The 22,203-nt window shown below is 44.5% G+C and overlaps 2 protein-coding genes across 3 annotated transcripts in view; both read right to left on the minus strand.

Moving 5' to 3' along the window:
• Window positions 1-22,203, minus strand: part of LOC135978000 (uncharacterized) — a 1,156,726-nt gene that overhangs the window by 559,356 nt on the left and 575,167 nt on the right. The window lies entirely within an intron of this gene.
• Window positions 3,144-22,203, minus strand: part of TSPAN7 (tetraspanin 7) — a 170,913-nt gene continuing 151,853 nt past the window's right edge. For both annotated transcript variants that reach the window (XM_042859177.2, XM_042859178.2), the window contains 3 exons: window positions 20,141-20,224; window positions 4,501-4,573; window positions 3,144-4,187 (listed from right to left, as the gene is read on the minus strand). In XM_042859177.2, the coding sequence (XP_042715111.1) occupies window positions 4,505-4,573; window positions 20,141-20,224 (153 nt within the window). In that variant the 3' untranslated portion in view covers window positions 3,144-4,187; window positions 4,501-4,504. The remainder of the gene's footprint in view (window positions 4,188-4,500; window positions 4,574-20,140; window positions 20,225-22,203) is intronic.

Genomic DNA, 22,203 nt, shown 5'->3' on the forward strand with positions numbered 1-22,203 from the left:
GGGTGGGAGAGGGGATTTCACCCTTTCACAGCTTAAAAATGGCTGAAGGAATTAAAAAGAAAAACAAAACAAAACAACATAAACACAACCAGCCATTGGACTGAGATTACGCATAGAAAGGGCCCGGGGAATTTCTCAGGAAGGTCTGAGCATATGAAAACAGATTTCAGAGTAACAGCCGTGTTAGTCTGTATCCGCAAAAAGAAGAACAGGAGTACTTGTGGCACCTTAGAGACTAACAAATTTATTAGAGCATAAGCTTTCGTGGACTACAGCCCACTTCTTCGGATGCATATAGAATGGAACATATATTGAGGAGATATATATACACACATACAGAGAGCATAAACAGGTGGGAGTTGTCTTACCAACTCTGAGAGGCCAATTAATTAAGAGAAAAAAAACTTTTGAAGTGATAATCAAGCTAGCCCAGTACAGACAGTTTGACAATAAGTGTGAGAATACTTACAAGGGGAGATAGAGTCAATGTTTGTAACAAACATTGACTCTATCTCCCCTTGTAAGTATTCTCACACTGACTCTATCTCCCCTTGTAAGTATTCTCACACTTATTGTCAAACTGTCTGTACTGGGCTAGCTTGATTATCACTTCAAAAGTTTTTTTTCTCTTAATTAATTGGCCTCTCAGAGTTGGTAAGACAACTCCCACCTGTTTATGCTCTCTGTATGTGTGTATATATATCTCCTCAATATATGTTCCATTCTATATGCATCCGAAGAAGTGGGCTGTAGTCCACGAAAGCTTATGCTCTAATAAATTTGTTAGTCTCTAAGGTGCCACAAGTACTCCTGTTCTTCTTTTTATGAAAACAGAGGTTACATTGAAAGTCTAAAAGTAATCATAGCTATGGTGGACCCTTGTAATAACCACTACTCCCCTCTCAACTCTCTCTCTCTCTCTCTCTCTCTCTCTCACACACACACACACACACACACACACACACACACACACACACACACACACAGTTCCACCTATCTTACCCCATCTCAACTGACACACACACACAGTTCCATGTACCTTAAAAAAACCCCAGAACCAAGCAGTGGCAGGGAAAGCAGCTGTTACTAGGGAAAGTGGCACATAACATCAGCTGGTGACAAATAAATCTTAACTTAGAAATTCTATTGTTTAGTGATAGGTGTCAAGTAAAGCAGGGCTGGAGCTGAGGCAGAGCAGACTCTGCCACCGGAAAGCGCAGATTGAGACTCAAGGCCAAGGCGTAGCTATTGGAGTTACAAGCATCAGTCAAATATAGCAGGAGGGAGAGAGTGAAGATCAGCTTTTTTCTCAGCAATGGATCACATCAGTAAAAATAATGATCTGTGGTTAGAGATTGACACCAAGTTCTGCTTCCCCCCACCCACCCCCCAAGTGCAAGCTCCCACCCAATAAAGCTGAAGGTGCCAGTGAGCTTTTAAGGTCTTTTCATGTTTTGTTTCCTTTATGTATCCCTGCATGCCTGTTCATTCCTCAGCACTACTACTACTACGATTGCCTTTAATTTTGGATGAGAGAGCAGGGATCGCTCCAGCCAACATCAATACCAGACAATGGATTTATTGGCAGCGAATGCTGAAAAGCAGCGCATGCTGCTAGAGACCATGTATGCATGCACACTCCTGAGCCACCTTCGGGCTCCTCTGTCACCACTGGCTTAGAACCTGGTATCAGAGTCTGATCCCCAACACAGGCACCAGTGTGGCAGTGTAATGAGCTGCGGTCTACAGGATTCTCCTGGAGATCTCATTTAAAACCTGCTTCGAGTGGTTTATTCCATACTAATTAGGGAGTCTAGTGTCCCTGCTGCTAAGGGGAAAGAAAACACAAGCAAGAGGCAGAAGGAGGGTCTGTATTCTGCCAAGGAGTCCTGGTGGTTGTGTTTATAGCAGCACCAGTGCTTTTGTGAAAGTGCAGTCAGAGCATACGTTTAACACATATGTCTATTTAATCTAAGATCTGTCCAGATGTTCCCTTATTCTTTCAGCTCAGGGGATGTGGAAACCAAAAATAATACCCTGCACTTGGACTTCAGTTTGTGGCATTTTGCAACGTGTTTGAATAAAGCCTAATGTGTGTTATTTAGGTTCAAACTCAGCCCTTAACGGGTCTGCATGGCAGCTTTGAGACAATAACCGGCTATATTTTTACACCACCTGCAAGTCACTCAGTGGTGTTTTATCTTCCTGGAATTTAGTCAGAGCAAAAGAGTTTCCATACCTGAGTGCATATGCAAAGTGTACATGGCAAAGGCACATGTAATTATGGGGGGTTGTGTATGCATGCACAATACGGAACGCCTCTGCAGTTATTAAGCTTTACAGAAAGACATGCCTTTATAGTTTAAAGAGACTGCTGTTCATCGCCGGGTATACAATGTAGGGCTGAGGCACTGCACAATTACTTCTTGTATTTGATGGTACTTTTCAGAAAGGCTTGAAAGTTTATGCCCACATATGCTACAGCTTTCCTCCTTCATTTTTCTTTTTTACCCAAGTAACAAAGAGGGCTAAATTCTCTTCTCAACTTACAGGTAAATTACTGATTTAAGGCCTGAACAAAAGCCTAGTGAAGTCAATGGGAGTCCTCCTATTGATTTCAATGGGTTTTAGATTAAGGGGGTTTAGTGCCCAATCCAAGCCCATTGTAGTCAATGGAACACTACCACTGACTTGCATGGGCTTTGTGTCAGGCCCTAAATTCTCCATATATTCACATGGAGAGAGACCCTTCCAAGGCCGAGAGACAAGTGCATACCTTTCCACAAATGTTGCAGTCAGTGCTATGCAAAAACAAATGTAAGGGAATTCCTAACATCATAATAGTGTGCAATACAATTAAGGACCTGGATCATTGAACACTGTAGATTTTCAACAAAAGGAGTAATTGTGAAGCAGAGGGTATGTATTCAGCCCATAAAAAACCTTCCACTTATTCCAGTTTGTTTCACCAAGAGTTTGAAACAATTCCAGCTACTACCTCCTTCCAAGGCAATATTATTTTTGCCTCATAAGCAAGTCACAACTTACATATGCATAATTCTAAATAATGATGCACTTTGTGTTTTACTTCTCCCTGAGAGTTGTGTTAGGACTGAAGAACAAAAGTGAAGCAGATAGAAATCTGTAATAGTTCCATTTATTAATACATATCTCACAAATACAATATCAACGCATTCTTGTTGGCATGCTAGACAGAGGCATTATTAAAAAATTCCTATTTTTTTAAAAAGGTTTTAAACTTTTGCTTCCCCCCCAAAATATTCTGTATGCTTGTTTTTGTTTTGATTGATTTGACAATATATTTGGTGGCTGTAACGTCAATGGGAAAAAAAAGAAAATAGAAAAAAGGATGAAGGCCGCATTACAGCATGATTTGATTAGTTCATAGTTATCTAATAAAAAAATAAAAGAAGCAAAATTACTGCCTTCACAGTAAGCAACAACACAGCTTAATAACAGTATTACACAGGTTCAGGTTCAGAGGCAAAATGCACTAGACAAAGTCTACTGGCATACGCACTAGGCATACAACATTGAATAAGAATCAAAGATGTAGTAGAACATCAGGAATAACAGTTCCCTTCAAGCACAACATTATAACATTATTTTTCAAGTATCTTTATGTTATGTTACTGATTTCTTGTGTTTTGGGGGAAGGGGACATTTGTGGCGAGAAGATGAAAACCTTAGTAAAGCAGTAAACAAAACAAGAAACTAAGATTTAGTAAAGCAAAAGAATATATATTTCATATACTGGTTTAAATGAACGTGTGCAACACTTATTAACCATGGTGAAAGGCTAATTTTGCCCTCCAGTCACTACATGCACAGCCTGATCGATGCTGTTAATGGATTACCATTGTTCACGTACAATGCAACTACTGTATGACCAAGAACATACATATAGTGCCATCATATGCAGAACCTTTAAGATGGAGTGTACAGTACTGGATGCTGAATGGTTCAAGCTACTCTTGGTGGTGCAATAGTACTTCACGGAATGGTACACTACACATGGTACGGAGTTTAGAAGATGGTGTGTGTGTGTGTGTGTGTGTGCACGCGTGTGCGAGCGAGAGAGTGTGCTCTAACATTCTTTAAAGTCTTCCTAGATTGCTGCAGTTCCTGATTTTGAGACAGGCTCTGTATTTCACATCTCTGAAAGACTAGGGAAGGAGAGAGAAAGAGATGAATTGTTTTAGCTGCTAACAAGCTTCACAACAGAACTTTCTCTGTTAAAAAAAATATATTCAGAGGTAACAAAATATTCATAAATTATATGTTCAAGTGATGCTGCAATTCCCCTCTTTCCACCAGGCAAAATATTGGGGCGGAGGGCGGCAGAACCCACAGCTAAAGGCCCCATTCTTGATAAAAACATAAGATATCCAAAATCTACTATCATGAACAAATGTACAGCAGAGCATGGCTACTGAATACCTTGTGGCCAGCACACTGTACAAAGAGATAATGGCTCACCTTGTTACACCATCTCATACTGATTGGCCGTGATAAATCGGGACAGACAGCATGCCAACAGCATTCCAATCAACTATTCGAGGGGGGAAAAAAACAGACAAGGAGTTAAGAGTCATTGTGATACATAGTGACTTTGCCAAATGGAATCTTTGGTAACTTTTTTAGAAATCTGAAATGTGCTGTTACATTATAGGAAAGCAAATGTTTACATTCCTGAGCTATTATGAACCCCCCAGAATTACTACCACATTTTAAGTGCAGCTCTAATCTGAAAAATGGTGTAAAAAATGGCACCTCCATCTTCATCAGATCTTCCTCCTGTTTGTAATCAGAGTCCCAGTCCAACTAAGTATTTTTTCACTACTTTTTACTCCTGTTTGCACTCCCTGGCCAGCAAAGCGGAGGGAGAGCGAGCTGAATCCTATTCTGGCACATGTATCAAGTTATTGACTAATTCTAATGTCGGGATCTCACTTGGTTATAGAATCATAGAACCATAGGTTAGAAAGGACTGCAAGGGTCTTGTCTAGCCTCCTGCCAAGATGCAGGATTTGTTGTCTCTAAACTATCCAAGACAGATGGCTATCAGCATCCTTTTGAAAACCACCAGTGAAGGAGATTCCACAAGCTCCAGAAGCAGTCTGTTCCATTGGCCTACTGTTCTGACAGTTAGGAAGCTATTCCTGAGATTTAATCTAAATCTGCTATGCTGTAGTTTGAACCTGTTGCTTCTTGTCCTGCCCAAGAGAGAACACCTTTTCTCCATCTATTTTATGGCAGCCTTTCAAGTATCTGAAGCCCTCTGTCATGTTCCCCTCCCCTTAATCTCCTCTTTTCGAAATGAAACATACCCAATTCCTTCAGCCTTTGCTCATATGGCTTGCGTTCCATCCCTTTGATCATCTTTGTCACTTGCCTCTGGATCCTTTCCAGTTTCGTTACATCCTTTCTATGCATTGGTGACTGGAGTCCTGGACCCAGCACTCCAGCTGAGGCCTAACTAGCACCGAGAAGAGCAGTACTATCAGCTCCTTGCATGCTATGCTTCTGTAATGCAACCTAAAATTGCATTTGTTTTTTTGCAACAGCATCACATTGCTGACGTATGTCGAGGTTGTCAACCACCACAACTCCCAGATCCTTCTCAGCAGTGCTGCTGACAAGCCAGTTATCCCCTATTCTGTATTTGTGCATTTGGTTTTTCTTCCCTAGGCGTAGCGCCTTACATTTGTCTTTGTTTGATTTTCATTTTGTTGTCTATAGCCCAGTTCTCCAATTTATCAAAATCCAGTTCTATCCCCTAAAGTGTTTGCAACCCTCCAGCTTTGTGTCATCTGTGGACTTGATCAGTAAGCTCCCTATAACTACATCCAGGCCATTAATAAAGATGTTAAATAACATTGGACCTAGAACAGATCCCTGGGCTTGTTACTACTAATGAGTAACACCACTGAAAGATATGGCCGATTGGCATAGGGATAATGAAAGGCAGAATTTGGATGGCAGTATCTTTATTACTGATGATTCTGAGTAACCAGGACAGCAAGTAACTTAACTTCTAGATCCCACAGTGAGTACGTACAGCTGACACATTTTAATTAACATACATTCTTAAACACACATCTTTATTAAATGAGAGTCAAGTTAAACATGCGTTGAAGTGTGGTCCATTTAATGCCCCAAACCAACTTTTCCCTTTCTTTACAAAAGTTATACAATTTCAAAAATAAAGTTAAGACATTTGGAAATGAAGAGCTGAAGATCTAGGTCAGGGGTAGGCAACCTATGGCATGCATGCCGAAGGCGGCACGCAAGCTGATTTTCAGTGGCACTCACACTGCCCAGGTCCTGGCCACCGGTCCGGGGGCTCTGCATTTTAACTTAATTTTAAATGAAGCTTCTTAAACATTTGAAAAAGCTTATTTACTTTACATACAACAATAGTTTAGTTATATATTATAGACTTATAGAAAGTGACCTTCTAAAAACATTAAAATGTATGACTGGCATGCGAAACCTTAAATTAGAGTGAATAAATGAAGACTCGGCACACCACTTCTGAAAGGTTGCCGTCCCCTGATCTAGGTGGTTCTCACTGCCATGTAGTTCTTCAGCCATTCAGACTTCACTCAACTTACAGCCTTCACTCAACTTACAGCCTTCACGTGTTCCTTAAAATTTGCACAATATGCGCAACAGTGAGAGGAACAAATTAGTAGGAGATTATTGGAAATGGATCCCTGGAATAGGATATGGGTTTTTATAATCTCCTGGTAATTTATTCATTTGACCATCATAATTTATTAATATTTTCCTGCATATACCAATCACATTAATAACCACACTTTTCATAGCGTGGTGGTCTATCAACTCTGAGCATATAAAGATTGTTACAGTTCATAACCACTTACAGAGGCGAAGAGACACCGCTGCCGAAACATCAACCTTTTTACTTTGTTTCAAATAATTACAAACACACTTTTGCCAAAGAGTAGTGTGTCAAAACTGATCCATCTCATTAATTTGTGCCCGTTGGGGCATCCTTTAAGTTAGGGGCACCATGCAGTTCCCTTTGAACATTTCTATCTACTGCATGTGAAGGATATCAATGTAATGGATTTCAGAATGTGGACAAAACTTATTAGCAATGAAAGCCTTCCCTTCTTCCTGGAACCACATGGAGTGCACCCAGCTATCCCCTGGCTGGTTACCCTTCCAAACTAGCTCATTATTCTGTTTAAAAACTTACACTCAGGATTGTTAATTAGTTTACTACATAATTAAGGCTCCCTGTATAGTGATCATTGTAACAACATTCATCTTTCCCACCAAGCTGACTGTTTGGTTCCTACACTACCCCAAACCTGTGTTACTTCCCATAGTGAGCATTTATAACCCCCAAGAATGAATGTATATACATATGCTTAAGAGCACTACCCCTCCCTAAATGTTGAAAATCTTGGGATGTCACTGTAAAAAGAACAACTCAGGAACGCATCACTTACTTCATAGTGATGTCTGCTAATCTGGAATGTAAAACGTAGCAATATCAGCTTTCAGTCCAGTCATACTGTTCTAGTTGCCACAACATTTCATACTATTGGCATGAGCACATTTGGGTTGGCGAAAAACAGAAGCTAGATGAGATTCCCACCATCACCACCTTTTCCTATTTAAATGCTGGAGATGTCTGAATCATATCCTATCAGGGCACTAAGGAAATGCTGATTAGGACAGGGTGTATCACAAACATGTGCCCTCTTATTAAGCAGAAAGACGTTTGGGCAAGATCCAGCAATCAGCAATGCTGCTCAACGGGTGACTCACATTGTCGGGATTCATTTTATAAAATGGCCTTAACTCCCATGAACTCCAACTAGTATAATGCATTTTTAGCATCAGGTGACAGTATCAATCTTAGCTCAGGTATAAACTACACTGAGTGAAGGTCATGGATAACACACCCAACATGGTCCTGATACAACCTCCAGTACTTGATCTTTTCGGGTGGGATTTTGAAATTAATTGGATTTGGCCATCCAAATCCCCATCTCAGTTTTGGAAATCCCTCCCTATATCAACAACTCACCTTACTGACACTATAACACGGACCTAAAAATATTTGTTAATAGTTAAAGGAGTGAGTTTAGGCTGTAGCTCGAGCACTCACTCAGGAGCTCTCCTTCCTTCGGGCAAATAGCGAGGTTGGTGTTATCTGGCTGTGCATTATAGCCCAATACTCCAGTCGCTATGGGGGTTTGTAAAATCCTATTGGGAGCCCATCATGTGCTCCCGCTTTACCACTCCAACAGCTGCTGAGGCTGCCGTTGCTACTTCCTGCTGTGATTTTTGTTTTAACTCAGTCTCCCTTTTTGGAAGTTGTACATGTGTTTCCCTCAGGGTTATACAAACGGTGACATAAAGAACAGAACAAAATGTTCCCCGTGGGCTCTGGGTCGTGGCTGTCCCTGCCATTACTTTTTAACACCTGTGTATTTCTGGGTTTATTTCTTTTTCCTCAGTTGACACACTAGTTCCTTCTGTGCTTTATTATCTTTTTCACTGTAATAACACTAAGTAACTCTGATCGTGTGTTCGGACCTATTTATTTTCACTAAACTAATTCCTCCCCAGACCCTAATCAGCTCCTCACTGATCTTTTAAGGGCTAATTTTGCGTGCACATCCAATTTTGCTATATTTTCTTGGTACTATGAGATGGATGTTATTTTCCCCCTCAGCAGGACATTAGCTGTGTCCAGAGTAAGCAAGAGTCGCTATTTGAGAAATCGTTAAATTGCACATATTCATCAAATGCTTTTACAAGGTCTTAGACTACCACTGTGAGATCCTGCAATTGTCAGTGTGACGCTGGCAGACCAGGTGCCAGCTTATGCCAAGGGGCCTACGTCTCAAATGATCACTGACAAATGCATAGCTGGAATCAGCCTACCTCACCTGTGTGTTAGTATTGCTAAAATAGTAATTAGAATGATAAGAATGTGTTTAGACTTTATGAAATGCTTGTAAGGGTCTGGATGCATTAATCTCACTTATATCATCTGCATCCCATGTTATCAGGTAATATTTACGTGTGTGCTCTGTAACTGTTAATCACCAGACAGGGGAGGAGCATTAACCAGTGAGATGATGCAGATGATATACGCATTAACCAGTGTGAAGTACTAGTCTCCAACAGGAGGTGTTACCTTCTGCCCAACAAATCAGCCCATCACCACTAGACGCACTATTGTGGATCATCAGCAGACAAAAGCCTTTGTTGTTTGCTCTCTGCCCCCAATAAAGACGAGTTCCTCCCATCAGCTGAACTGGCAGGTCAGAGAATTGGAATGGGATAAAAACCCTTAACAAGAAGAAACTGCATCGCTATGCTGCTTGGACTCAAGGGCAATGTTTTCTAGGCCTAAGAAGGAGATCCTTAGGGGTTAGCTTCGGTTAGCGCTAAGGGACAGCTTATTAGAGAAGCCTATCTTACTTTTGAAACTGAAGACAGTAACTCATTGATATGTGTGTGTGTGTGTGTGTATTTATCTGCTTTAACCTAGTAAATAACTTATTTCCTTTTCCTAGTTAATAAATCTTTTGATAGTTTGTTATAGGATTGGGTACAAGCGTTGTCTTTGGTGTGAGATCTAGGGTGCAACTGATCTGGGGTAAGTGACTGATCCTTTGGGACTGGGAGTAACCTGAATATTGCTGTGATTCTTGGCGTAAGGCACCATCTATCACAAAGGCTGTCCTGCAGTGGCTCAAGAGTGAGAGTACCAACCTCAGGGCAGACTGGTAAGAAGCAGGATTGCCCTATACTTAGTTTTCACCAATTAATTGTTAAGTGTAAAGTCCTCAGGCACCAGAACAGCCTTAACATGGAGTCACAGATAGTCCCCTTGGATACACTGATCTATCTCGCCACCCAGGTGAGCCTACCTTTGAGATAGATGGTCCTTTAGATCAAGAATCACAGCAATATTCAGGTTACTCCCAGTCCCAAAGGACTAGTCACTTGCACCTCAGATCTCACAACAAACACAATGCTTGTAGCCAATCCTATAATAAACTATATACAGATTTCTTAAAAAGGAAACAAGACTTATTTACAAAGTTAAAGCAGGTAAACATACTTACACAAATGAGTTACGATCTTAGGTTTCAAAAGGTAATAGAACAGAGGTGGGCAAACTGTGGCCCGTGGGCCACATCCAGCCCACGGAACCTTCCTGCCCAGCCCCTGAGCTCCTGGCCCGGGAGGCTGGCCCCCAGCCCCTCCCCAGCTGTTCCCTCTCCCCTGCAGCCTCGGCTCACTCGCTCCACTGCTGGCGCAATGCTCTGGGCGGCCGGGCATTGCAGCTGCAGAGCTGCTGCCTGACCCAGTGCTCTGAGCTGCGCGGTGGCAAGGCTACCTGTCCTGGTGCTCTGGGTGGCGTGGCTATAGCACCGCCAGCCACCAATGCTCCAGGCAGCGCGGTAAGGGGCCAGGGAGCAGAGGGGGTTGGATAGAGGGCAGGGGAGTTCGGGGTGGTGGTCAGGAGGCGGGGGTGTGGATAGGGGTCGGGGCGGGGAACATGGGGGCAGGAGTCCGGGGGGGGGGGGCAGTCAGGAAGGAGAGGTGGGGTTGGATTGGGTGTTGGGGGGCAGTCAGGAGCAGGGGTTCTGGAAGCTGTCAGGGAGAAGGGGTGGTTGGATGGGGCAGTCAGGAATGAGAGTAGGGGTTGGATGGGGCGGCGGGGGGCAGTCAGGGGCGGGGAGTTCAGAGGCAGTCAGGAGACAGGAAGTAGATGGGGCAGGAGTACCAGGGGGGCCGTCAGGGGGTGAGAAGCGGGGGGGGGGGTCGGATAGGGGGCATTAGCCGGGCCATGCCTGGCTGTTTGGGGAGGCACAGCCTCCCCAACCGGCCCTCCATACAATTTTGGAACCTCGATGTGGCCTTCAGGCCAAAAAGTTTGCCTGTCCCTGTAATAGAAGCTTCTATAATAAGCAAGCGCTATATGTCCTTTAGGGATACTCCAAGCAAAGCAGCTGGGAATCCCTTTCTTATGCTTAGAAAACCTTGCCCCCCAGAGTCCAAGCAGCAGAGAGATACAGTTCCTTCTTGTAAGAGTTTTTCCCCCCTTCCCTCTCAGGTGCTCTGAGCTGCGAACTTAAGTGATGGGAGGAATTCACTTGCATGACTCCTTCATGGTGGGGAAGAGCAGAACAACAAATTCTTTTGTTCTCTTTAATGTTCCACAATAGTCCGCCTAGTGTCTGTCAATGGGCCTTCCTTGTTGGCCAGGATGTACCACATTCTGATGGAGACCAACACTGTACACTAGTTAATCTCTCTCTGCTGTCTGGTGATTTGCACAGTCACAAAGGCGTACAATACAAATGCTTAAATATTACCTTACAATATGGGATACAGGTGCTATAAGTGAGTTTAATGCATGCAACAACTCACAAGCATTCAGTAAAGTCTAAACACTAAACACATTCTTATATAATCGTAATGCCTATTTTAACAATACTAGACATTCAGGTGAGCCAGACTGATTGCAACTATGTATTTGTCAGTGTTCAGTTGAGACATGGAGACTTGGCATGAGTGCTGGCACCTGGTCTGCCAGCGTCACAAACCCCATGTCAAGTTGCTGAGTAGGTTTGATATTTGCTATTATTATATGTATTGTGGTATGACTCAGGATCAATGAAGAACAGGCCCCCATTGTGTGTGGCACTGTACATGCAGGGTAGTAGACAGTTTTGTCCTCAAAGAGCTGACAATAGTAGATTTTATATCAGACTTGTGCATATAATCAAAAACAGGAGAGCCCCTTTATTGTATGAGGGAAGATTAGTGAGGTATAATATCTTTTATTGAACCAATTTCTGTTGATGGAAAAGACAAGCTTATGAGCTTCACAGAGCTATTCTTCAGATCTTCTTCATTTTATTGAATGGCAGTGGAAATACACAGATGTCACAAAGTCACCAACAGACCATGTTTCCTGTAGGCGATGGTGGTATACTGGTACCTGCTCCAGAATGCTGCTGATTGGCCAGGAACCCCCAAGCCATAATCATGAGAGTTCTAGCTGTAAGGGGAGAGTAGGCAGTATATAATCTCTCTTTAAAAACCTGTCTGATACTGAATCTGGGCCACAGATCACTATTGTAATCATCCCCCACCACAATCTTCTTCCTGCATTAGATTTCTGGGATGAAGGGGAGGGCAGGAGGAGATGTCCTTTTAAAGCAGAACTCTGACAAATAAAATGCCATTACACGTAGTAGACAACTCCCAATCTTCGATGAAGTTTGTTGTGTTTCAGAGATGCCATATTCACTTCCAGTAATGACAATGTTCAGCTTGACAGTACTTCCCAGGATATGGTAATGTGTTTATTTCACGAGATGAACATTTACAGAAACAAATTTACTCAAATCCATCCTGCAGAAAGCAACAGGTTGGCTTTCCACTGAAATTCAGATTACATGTGTGTGCACCTTCTGACCTTCAGGCTATGTATTTCTCTTTGGCACTGCCTAAATGCTGTTTCATACCTTTAAGGGGTCATGTTACCATCACATAAACTCAAGTATTTCACAGAGCATGGCATAAAAGGGGAAAGCCATTATATAAATGGACTTTGTACAGCATTTCTGGATATACTAAAATTTGCCCAAACAAATGGCTCCACTGATAACAAGTGTAGTTAATGAGGGGAGGGCAGGAAAAACAGAGAGAGGCTAGAAAAAAAGAATTGAGGATTTTGAGTAAACAGTATAAACAACATATGTGCTGGTATGGGGTGCTAGAAAGATTTAATTGTCACTTACTTGGTCAATCATGGTTGTGCCATTTGGGAGCAATTTGGTTGTCATAAACCAGCTAGCCAAAAAATCTTTATAAACCTACACATCTTTACAGTCCGCTTACAACTATTTACTCACAGTACAACAAATAATAAACTAACAAACAGCAAACAAACAAAAAACCCTTCCCCTTCTCATTGCATCTCCACACAAACCCTTTCTCCACAAGAAACAGTCGCATTTATCCACCTTAGGGCTTGTCTTCACTACAGAGCTAAATCAATTGATGAAGTGGCATCGATTTATCAGATCTAGTGAAGACATGTTCAATTGATGGGAGAGTGCAGAAATGGAACAATGATTTCACCTCTACTTGGAGGTTGGGTCTCTAGGTCCTTTGTGCTTTTTCATCCTCACAATGTGTCCCTATTTAAGGCCATAAGTACAAACTCAGTCATGTGTTTGACTAGCCAGGGACTCAACCGCTGGAGCTGATACTCCAGTTTTCTCCATGTGGAATGACACTTCACCTTTTAGCTCCTTGATTTCTATCCCTGTGTTCTCAATCCTCAGTGTTCTGGGCACACAGCTCTCCATGCTCGTCTGGAAGGACTGAGTTTACCAATCATTGTGGCATTAGTTCTTTTGATTTCACTGGCTTCATCTAAGAATGTCTATGAAGTTTTCATATCCTGGAGTGTTTCTGCCAAAAAAAACCTGTTCCTCTTCCTGACCAGTGTCCATTCACAGCTGTTTCTACTCAGCCATTCTGTTCTTCTCAGACAGAGGAAGCTGTACACCCAAATCAGAATCAGGGTAATAGCTTTTACAGATTGCCCCTTTAAAAGGGGTATTTTTATGAATGTACTTTTTATAGCATTTAGGAATATTTTTTCAATATTTTCAAATCCAACAGAAGCTCTGCTTTGAGTCTGCCACATTGGCACTGGGCAAATTGACATTTCAACCTTTCTCATTCTCCTTAATGTATTTTCAGCCAGGCTGAGGCCCAGCCTTCTTGTCTGTGGGTGCAACTTCTGTCCCAAACATGAGCTATGGGCACAGATCTGAAGAGTTATGCCTCCACCTGAATTGTGCCCCCAATCAGGTGCAACTACTCAACTTTATGCTAGAAATTAAATTGCAAGTGCTAAAATATACGCACAAAGTGGATGCTGTACTGGACTAGAGGGAATCCAACCACAGATCCCTAAATGAATCGGTATTGTGCACTCTGAAGGATTGATTTTCACTACGTGGACTGTACGCTGTCTCTGCATCCTGCAGTAAAGCTGGAACAATATGGCTCTAAAGCTGCACTACAATCCCCTCCTACTTAATGAGTAACTCAATGGTAATTCCAACCTGAAGAGGCAATCCCATGTCCTTTAAACCAACATCTGCACTGTAGTGTTCCACAGACAAAAATCATTCCTCTTAAAGGCGACTTGGACAGTTTTATTTTATGTTGTCCAGTGTATGGGGATCATTTTCATGAAGAGCACCTGCTAAACACAAGTTATTCCAGCTGAAAATCAATGTCAGACTTCGATTCCAAAAATAATTTGCTTTTCTAAAAATAATTATTTCAACCTCCACAAGCGAAGTCTGTGCTTCACAATTGTGCAGATGTCATCGGTCCCAAAGCAGCTTTTCAGACACTAATTGTGGTTGAGAAATCATGCCAAAGCAATAAGACACGTCATGCCATTACATCAACTTTTTCCATTTCTGAGAACTGGTACATTCCTTGTATTGGTTAACACCTAACAAATTATGCAAGGGAAAGGCCAGCACAACATGCTCTACTGCAGAAGAGCAAAACAGTGCAACTTGCCTTTTACTTGATTAAAACTATTCTAAATAGAAACAGTGAAACCTCACCTAAAGCTGTATCTCTGCCTGCTACGTTACTATTAGCCTTGCTTAATCTGAAATCAGTCAGAGGATTCCATTCTTATGTGGATCAAGCAAGACAGATTAATAAGTAAATGGTAACCAACTTTATTGTATTCTTCACATATTAGGCTACATTCAGCTGTCTGCTCCACAAGGAGTAGGGACTTAGGCTTGGTCTACACTACCCCCCTAATTCGAACTAAGGTACGCAACTTCAGCTACGTGAATAACGTAGCTGAAGTCGAAGTACCTTAGTTCGAACTTACCTTGGTCCACACTCGGCAGGCAGGCTCCCCCGTCGACTCCGCGGTACTCCTCTCGCCGAGCTGGAGTATCGCAGTCGACGGCGAGCACTTCCGGGTTCGACTTATCGCGTCCAGACTAGACGCGATAAGTCGAACCCAGAAGTTCGATTGCCAGCCGCCGAACTAGCGGGTAAGTGTAGCCAAGGCCTAAGTGAGGTAGGGAGTCACTTCGCACACACAAACAGGCCAGGAAGAATCTTTCTACAATGCACAAGTGTGGGCTGGGAAGTATGCCTGCCTGAGTCTCATGCCCCCACCTCCTTAATGTAGGGGTGACACTGTGCTGGAAGTGAAGAATGTCTAGCTCCCCAGTTGGCTGGAGTGTACACTGCCATCAGCAACAAATACTTGCAAGCAGCACATCAGGGTGCACTTTGCATTTGCTCGGAGCAGCAGCAAAGTGCGTTTCACGTTGTGTTGCCTGCAGCCTGCCATGATAAATCCAGCCTGTGCCAGCATGATTCTCGCTGCAGAGGATGCATTGGTCTGCATCTCTGTTCTTCTTTGCTGCACTGTCCAATTCCATCAAAGACAGAATTTAACCCATAAATTATGGATTGCCTATAATAAATATCCAGACAGGTCAAAACTAGGGTTACCATATTTAAAAAATAAAAAAAGAGGACACTCCATGGGGCCCTGGCCCCACCCCTTTCCCACCCGCAGCCCCGCCCCAACTCCGTCCCTTCCCCGCCCTAACTCCGCCCATTCCCCACCCATTCCCCAAAGTCCCGCCCTAACTCCCCCTCCTCCCTCACAGCCACGCAAAAAGGGCTGCCCAAGCGCTACCGGCTTCACGGTTTGCCGGGCAGCCCCCAGACCCTGCGCCCCCGGCCGGCACTTCCCCAGCGCAGCTGGAGACCGGGAGGGGAAGCGCCCAGCCGGGGGTGCAGGGTCTGGAGGCTGCCCGGCAAACCCGTGAAGCCGGTAGCGCTCAGGCTTCGGGCAGCCCCCATGCCTCCGGACCCTGCGCCCCTGGCCAGGCACTTTCTCTCCCGGGCTCCAGCTGCTGTGCTCCTCCCCGGACTCAGACTTCGGCTCTGTTTAAGAGCCAAGCTGCCCGAGCCAGCGCTACCGGCTTCGGGCACCCCCCGTGCCTCCGGACCCCAGCCGCCGGAGCAGAGCAGCTGGAGCCTGGGAAGGGAAGTGCCCAGCCGGCGGCTCGGGGTCCGGAGGCACGGGGGTTGCCCGAAGCTGGTAGCGCTGGCTCGGGCAGCTTGGCTCTTAAACAGAGCCGAAGAGTCAAGGGAGGATCAGAGCAGCTGGAGCCCGGGAGGGGAAGTGCCCAGCCGAGGGCGCAGGGTCTGGAGGCTGCCCGGCAAACCATGAAGCCGGTAGTGCTCGGGCTTCGGCAGCCCCCTTGCCTCCGGACCCCAGCCGCCGGCCGGGCGCTTCCCCTCCCCGGCTCCAGCTGCTCTGCTCCTCCCCTGACTCTCTTCGGCTCTGTTTAAGAGCTGAGCTGCCCAAGCGCTCCGGCTTCGGCAGCCCCCGTGCCTCCGGACCCCAGCCGCCGGAGCAGAGCAGCTGGAGCCCGGGAAGGGAAGTGCCCAGCCGGCAGCTTGGGGTCCGGAGGCATAGGGGCTGCCCGAAGCCGGTAGCGCTGGCTCGGGCAGCTTGGCTCTTAAATAGAACCGAAGTCTGAGTCAGGGAAGGAGCAGAGCACCGCGGGAGAGGAAGTGCCCGGCCGGTATTTTTCCGGACATGTTCGGCTTTTTGGCAATTTCCCCCGGACGGGGGTTTGATTGCCGAAAAGCCGGACGTGTCCGGGAAAAGCCGGACGTATGGTAACCCTATCAAAACTCTGACAAACAATCCCAGTTTGGCTTCTTTCTATATTGTCCTCCCAGCTGCAAACAACTTCTAGCCAAGTTAAAATGCTACACGTAAAAATACAGCACGTACTACAGATTCATTAAAGATGTGACTAGGCTAAAGCAGATTTGGTGATTTATACTTGGTCCAGAGCCTTACCTACAAAATATCCTGCAATTTGCCTCAATTGTGTAGGGCTGAATAATCCAACATGTTACCTCCCGAGTCCTCAAACAATTTTGGATGGATTTTTTAAAGATATCTGCATTGAACACAATTCTGACTACCTAAAAACAGATTCAGACAGAGTACAGAGAGCACTTTATAATGGTGCCATCAAGGTTAGGAACAAGAACAAGTCAACTACTACCAGTTGTCAAGAAGTGGAATACAGTAGTAAAAAACTAGTGTTATCACAGCTTCTGGCTACCAAAGTTCTTTTGCTGTGTGTCTGTATGAAGGATGAGTCAATGCTTTGAGATGGTTCAGGTACAACTGACCATCAACTCAGAGTGCAGAAACAAAGCATGACGTTTCCTCACAACCAAGACTCAGACAAGAAAATGTTAGTGTGGTTCTTAGCAAAGACATCATGGTCTTCTAGTGACAAAGAACAGACGGTAACATCCAAGGCAAAGTAGTCAGTCAGAAGCCTTAATCCAACCAACACACTTCAGGCTACCTGAGGCTGGGTTTCAGTGAATAATGGATCTGCTAACAGTTTTCCTCAGTACTTGGAAGCAGTTATACTGAAGAATTTAGAGATAGGCTCGGTTCAGCAAAACAGTGAAACTTGTTAATAGGAATTTGACTAAAATAAAATCATAGAAACATTGCCAGAATTATTTTTCTTGAACCAAAATGCGTAGCCATGCATAAGTCACTCCTAACTTCGTTCCCCCAGTTTTAACAAAGGCTGTTCACACTGTTTAACCTCTATAATGGACAGTCACACTCCCTGTTACAATTTGCCACAGAATGACAGGATGTGCAAGTCAAGCAAGAAAAGAGAAAAGGGCTGTGCTGCAGTAAACTGCAGTAAAAAGAGGAGAGTGTTGCTGGTGTTTTAGCAAATGAGAGCACTGTCTTTACATGCAGCACATTGACTGAATTCATGCGTTTTAAGGTGAAGCAGAATAAACTCAGCTGGCACTTCCCATTTTCAAAGCACTGCACAAATATTTTAAAATATGGTGCCTCGTGCCATCAGGTTTACACTTCTAAAATGCCTGGAGCTAGATTTTTAACATTAAATGACCAAAGCAAATGCCAGCTGTAATGACAACTTTCAAGTGTAGTGTTTACAGTCAACCTGTTCTGGGTCTAGAAGAGAGAAGGCAAATATTCGCTCAGATGGAAGTAGTTTAATCCCACGAATGTGCATGCACCTCACTGTCCTGTTTTGGAAATGGTTTGGCATTGGGCTTCTAAATGTGGTTTTCTTTCTCCTATTTCTGATTTTGTGGAAGATGCAGGTAGTATTCCTGGTTTTCACTGGTGTAAGGACCATAAGCAGCTTTCATAATTTAGAACAGTCCCTAGGCTTCTTTTAACTAATCTTTGGTCCTTTTCGACCCAAATAGCTAGTCAGAGTTTGGGGCTCTGGGGATGTTCCAGCTAAAAGTAGAAACTGACGGAGTCTGGTATTTTCTTTGATGCAAACTTATTTATTTACAAGGAATGTACAAAACCCTGCTTCTCTGAGTGCAAAAGGAACTGAGAACCAAATGAGCAGTTTCTTAGCTTACAGCCCCCAACCCTCCAGTCAACATAAGACTCAAAAGCTCTCTAGCTTTTTCCAGGATCACACTATACTTAGAGGATACTGCTTGGCTTTCTTGCCTCTCTCTCCCTCTTTGTTCTTTTGTCCTCTCTTTCTGTGTGATCTCTACACGCAAATACCCTACCCAAAACAATACTCAGTCCATAGGTACCGACTCCGTGGGTGCTCACAGGGAGCAGCCAAGCTCCCCTCAGCCCCCGCCCCATCTCCTCCTCCCCCCCGAGCACGCCGCATCCCCACTCCTCCGCCTACCTCCCAGCATTTCCCGTCCAGCCGCCGCCAAACAGCTGTTTGGCAGCGTTAGCACACTCCGGGCGGGAGGGGAGGAGCGGGAACATGGCGCGCTCAAGGGAGGAGGCAGGAAAGAGGCTGGGCCGGGGTGGGGATTTGGGGAAGGAGTTGGAATATTGGCAGGGAGGGGGCGGAGTTAGGGCGGGGACTCTGGGGAAGGCCTTGGAATGGGGGCAGTGAAGGGGTGGGAGGAGGCAGGGCAGGGGTGGAGCCTTATGGAAGGGGTGGAGTGGGGACGGGGGCGGGGTCGAGCACCCATGGGAAAGGGGAAGTTGGGGCCTATGACTCAGTCAAAAACTCCTGGGCAGGTTCACACGTACCTTTTCTTTTATGTGGGAGTTTATGCTTACAGTTATGTTAATTGAAGGGTAAATTCACACCTATCAATCTCACTGGGGTTTTAACTCAACCCAAAGTTTCACCCAAGTCACAACAATAAGTCAGAACGGTCACTAGGCTTCTTTAACTGATGTCAGGGCCAAGGCAATTTGAAAGTCATGGAGCCATAGCCAGCTTCCTAGTCTTCCCTGAATACTCTGCATGCCAAAACATATCATGAAACAGCGTGGCTTTTAGACTGTGGTTTTGGCATCTTTCTCCTTACAGCTGTGCTGTTGTTTGTAGCTAGGGAAACTGAACTCCTACTTTGATTTAAGGGGCCTCTCCTCACAAAAATCAAAGGGGTTTTTCTTTTAGAAAAGTTAGTAGAATGAACAGAGTTTTAACAATTAGTCCTCTCCCACCCTGAACTTTTTTCTTTTTACAGTGAAGCTGAAATAAGCAAATAGTGCGGGTCACCACATAAAAACCAAACCAAAACAAACAGTTTTTGAATGCGCCAGGCTAAATTTATGTTCTTATTTTAAAGATCTTTGAATTTTATAACAAGATCTTTAAAAAAGAAAGCCTGAAGAGTGAAAAGCCTATCCAACATATGGATCAGCTATTTGGCTTTTGAGTTGTTTATGCTCCATTTAAAAGAATGCTTTATTGGGTTAACCTCTGTTTGACCCAACAGAAGGACAAGCGATTTTCCTTGAGCTAGTCATTAGTTGAATCATAACTGCATATTCCCAAGGAGAAACTGCATTTAAGTTGAAAAAAGAAAATCAATGAACAGATGACCAAAGGACTAATGAGCATTCTGAGCTCTGTCCCTTATTATAATCCTTCCCTGAAGCCAGGGGAAGAGGAAAAGAGAAAAAAACCCACCTAGTTCATGTAGTATAATTGTATACCTGTGAGAATGCAATTCCAAAAGCCACTCCAGCTATGATTCCCATATTTGTCTCCATAAAACTGGTCACCAGATCATAACAGCCCTGTAAAACAAAGACAAACATAATCAGTCCTGGAGCGTGTGTACCCCTTCCCCCATTTCATTTGGCTTCAGTCAGAAATTGGGTATTTTTATCATGATTTCCAACAACATTTTAACTTATTTTATTTAATAACAATTCCTGTTAAGTGATGAGTGTACCCAATAATCGTGAAGACAGAAACTGTACATTTTAGAAACAAATTTGCTAGAATGGGAAAGAAGCCTAATGTGATGCTGTAATAAATAAGACACTGTTGTATTATTAAGGAAAATCATTTTGATATTTAAAAAAAAAAAGTAAGGCCTCAACAGAGTCGATCTGAAAACAAAGCAGAACCTGACAAGATACAGGCAGTAAAAATGAATCGTGCTAGCTGTGACAATTTGGGAATATGTCTGTACAATTTATGAATTGTGTGAGAGATTACGAACCCTTATGGGTACATCTATACTGCAATAAAAGACCCATGGCATGGCCACAGTTGGCCCGTGTCAGCTGACTTGGGCTCACAGGGCTTGGGCCGCAGGGCTAAAAATGGCAGTGTAGACATTTGGACTCCAGCTGGAGCCTGGGCTCCGAAACGCTGCAAGGAGGGTGGGTCTCAGAGCCTAGGCGCAAGCCCGACCCTGAACGTCTGCACTGCTATTTTCAGCCCCGCAGCCCAACCCCTGAAGCCCGAGTCAATTGACCCAGGTTTTGACACTTGGCGCTGGAGGTTTTTTATTGCACTGTAGACGTATCCTGTTTGTCTGTGTCAGGCTGCAAACTCCATTCTGAATGCCCAGACTTTTGCCTTCGCTATGGTCTATTTGCCTCCACATTGGGTTAAGCTGTCAAAGGCTGGTGGCAAAAGAACAACAGAGGATAGTTGACTCTAAGACTATAAACTGCCGGAAATCTATTCACTCTTCTAGACAACAGATGGTCCCTATGCAGCAGAACTGGTTTAGTAGGGGGAAGTCACCTGGGCAATGAAATCACCCAGTAGGGATGTGTGTCCACATGGGGAAGCTGGCATGGGTGTCACCTGGGCCAAAGGTTTCAAAAGGGCACAGGCTGGTCTGCTGGGTGGGGAGGGGGCATTTTCTCCAGTTCAGAAGGGAGAAGCAATCCAGCACATACCACCTCCTGAAGCAGGAGGCTCCCTGCCTGCCTGCCCCCAAGATAGTAAGGGACATTGCGGTTTAAGATGCTTCTTGTTTTGTATGAGCTGTACTCTCCTCTGCTTTTATACGATTAAGTAAAAGAGCATAAATGTGTTAGACTCTGTGCACAGTGTGTCTCTGTGCTAACTACTCCACGACCACTGCATGCCCCCGAGAGTTACACTGTAACCAGAAGCTTCACACCTTCGAGGGGAGTTCTGGGAGAAGGGTGTGTTTAAATAACTGGGGCATCCTGGGGGTCAGCGCTGGTGCTGGGGGCCGAGGAGCCCCATTTCTGGGAAAGGGATGACAGACAGAGTTAGTGCTAGTAAATGTGCCAGAGAGGCCAAGGGAGAAACAGGTGCTGCAGCCTGATGAGGCTACAGAAGCTTGAAACACCCATGGGATCCAGAGCAAAGGAGGCCTTGATTCCGCTCATGGCAGTTCTAGTGCCTGGCCAGGAGGGGGCGCCCGCTAGCGTAACACTAGCTTATTTCGGAACATGCTGCTGTTTAACATAAGCATGGCTCAGATGCGTAGGGAGGTGTCCTGCCTGGCCGTGTCCCTCTAAAGGCACCAGGCATGGTCTGGAATGGTTTATTACTTTTAATATATGACAGTACTGAAGGGGTTTTTTTTGGGGGGGGGGGGGGGTTTCGACTGTTTCCTTGAGGTTTTTTTGAGCAGAAAAGAACAAACAAGCCCCCGCCCCCTTCAAATACACATTCCTGGTCTACAGTCGAGACCCCGATCCCATCAGAGCCACTCTCCCCCTACCTCAAAACATGGCCTTTCGAACTGGGGGTAGGAGGCAGAGAATGTGTGTGCACAGGC

Source organism: Chrysemys picta, chromosome 1 (assembly GCF_011386835.1).
Source record: "Chrysemys picta bellii isolate R12L10 chromosome 1, ASM1138683v2, whole genome shotgun sequence".
NCBI lineage: Eukaryota > Metazoa > Chordata > Testudines > Emydidae > Chrysemys > Chrysemys picta.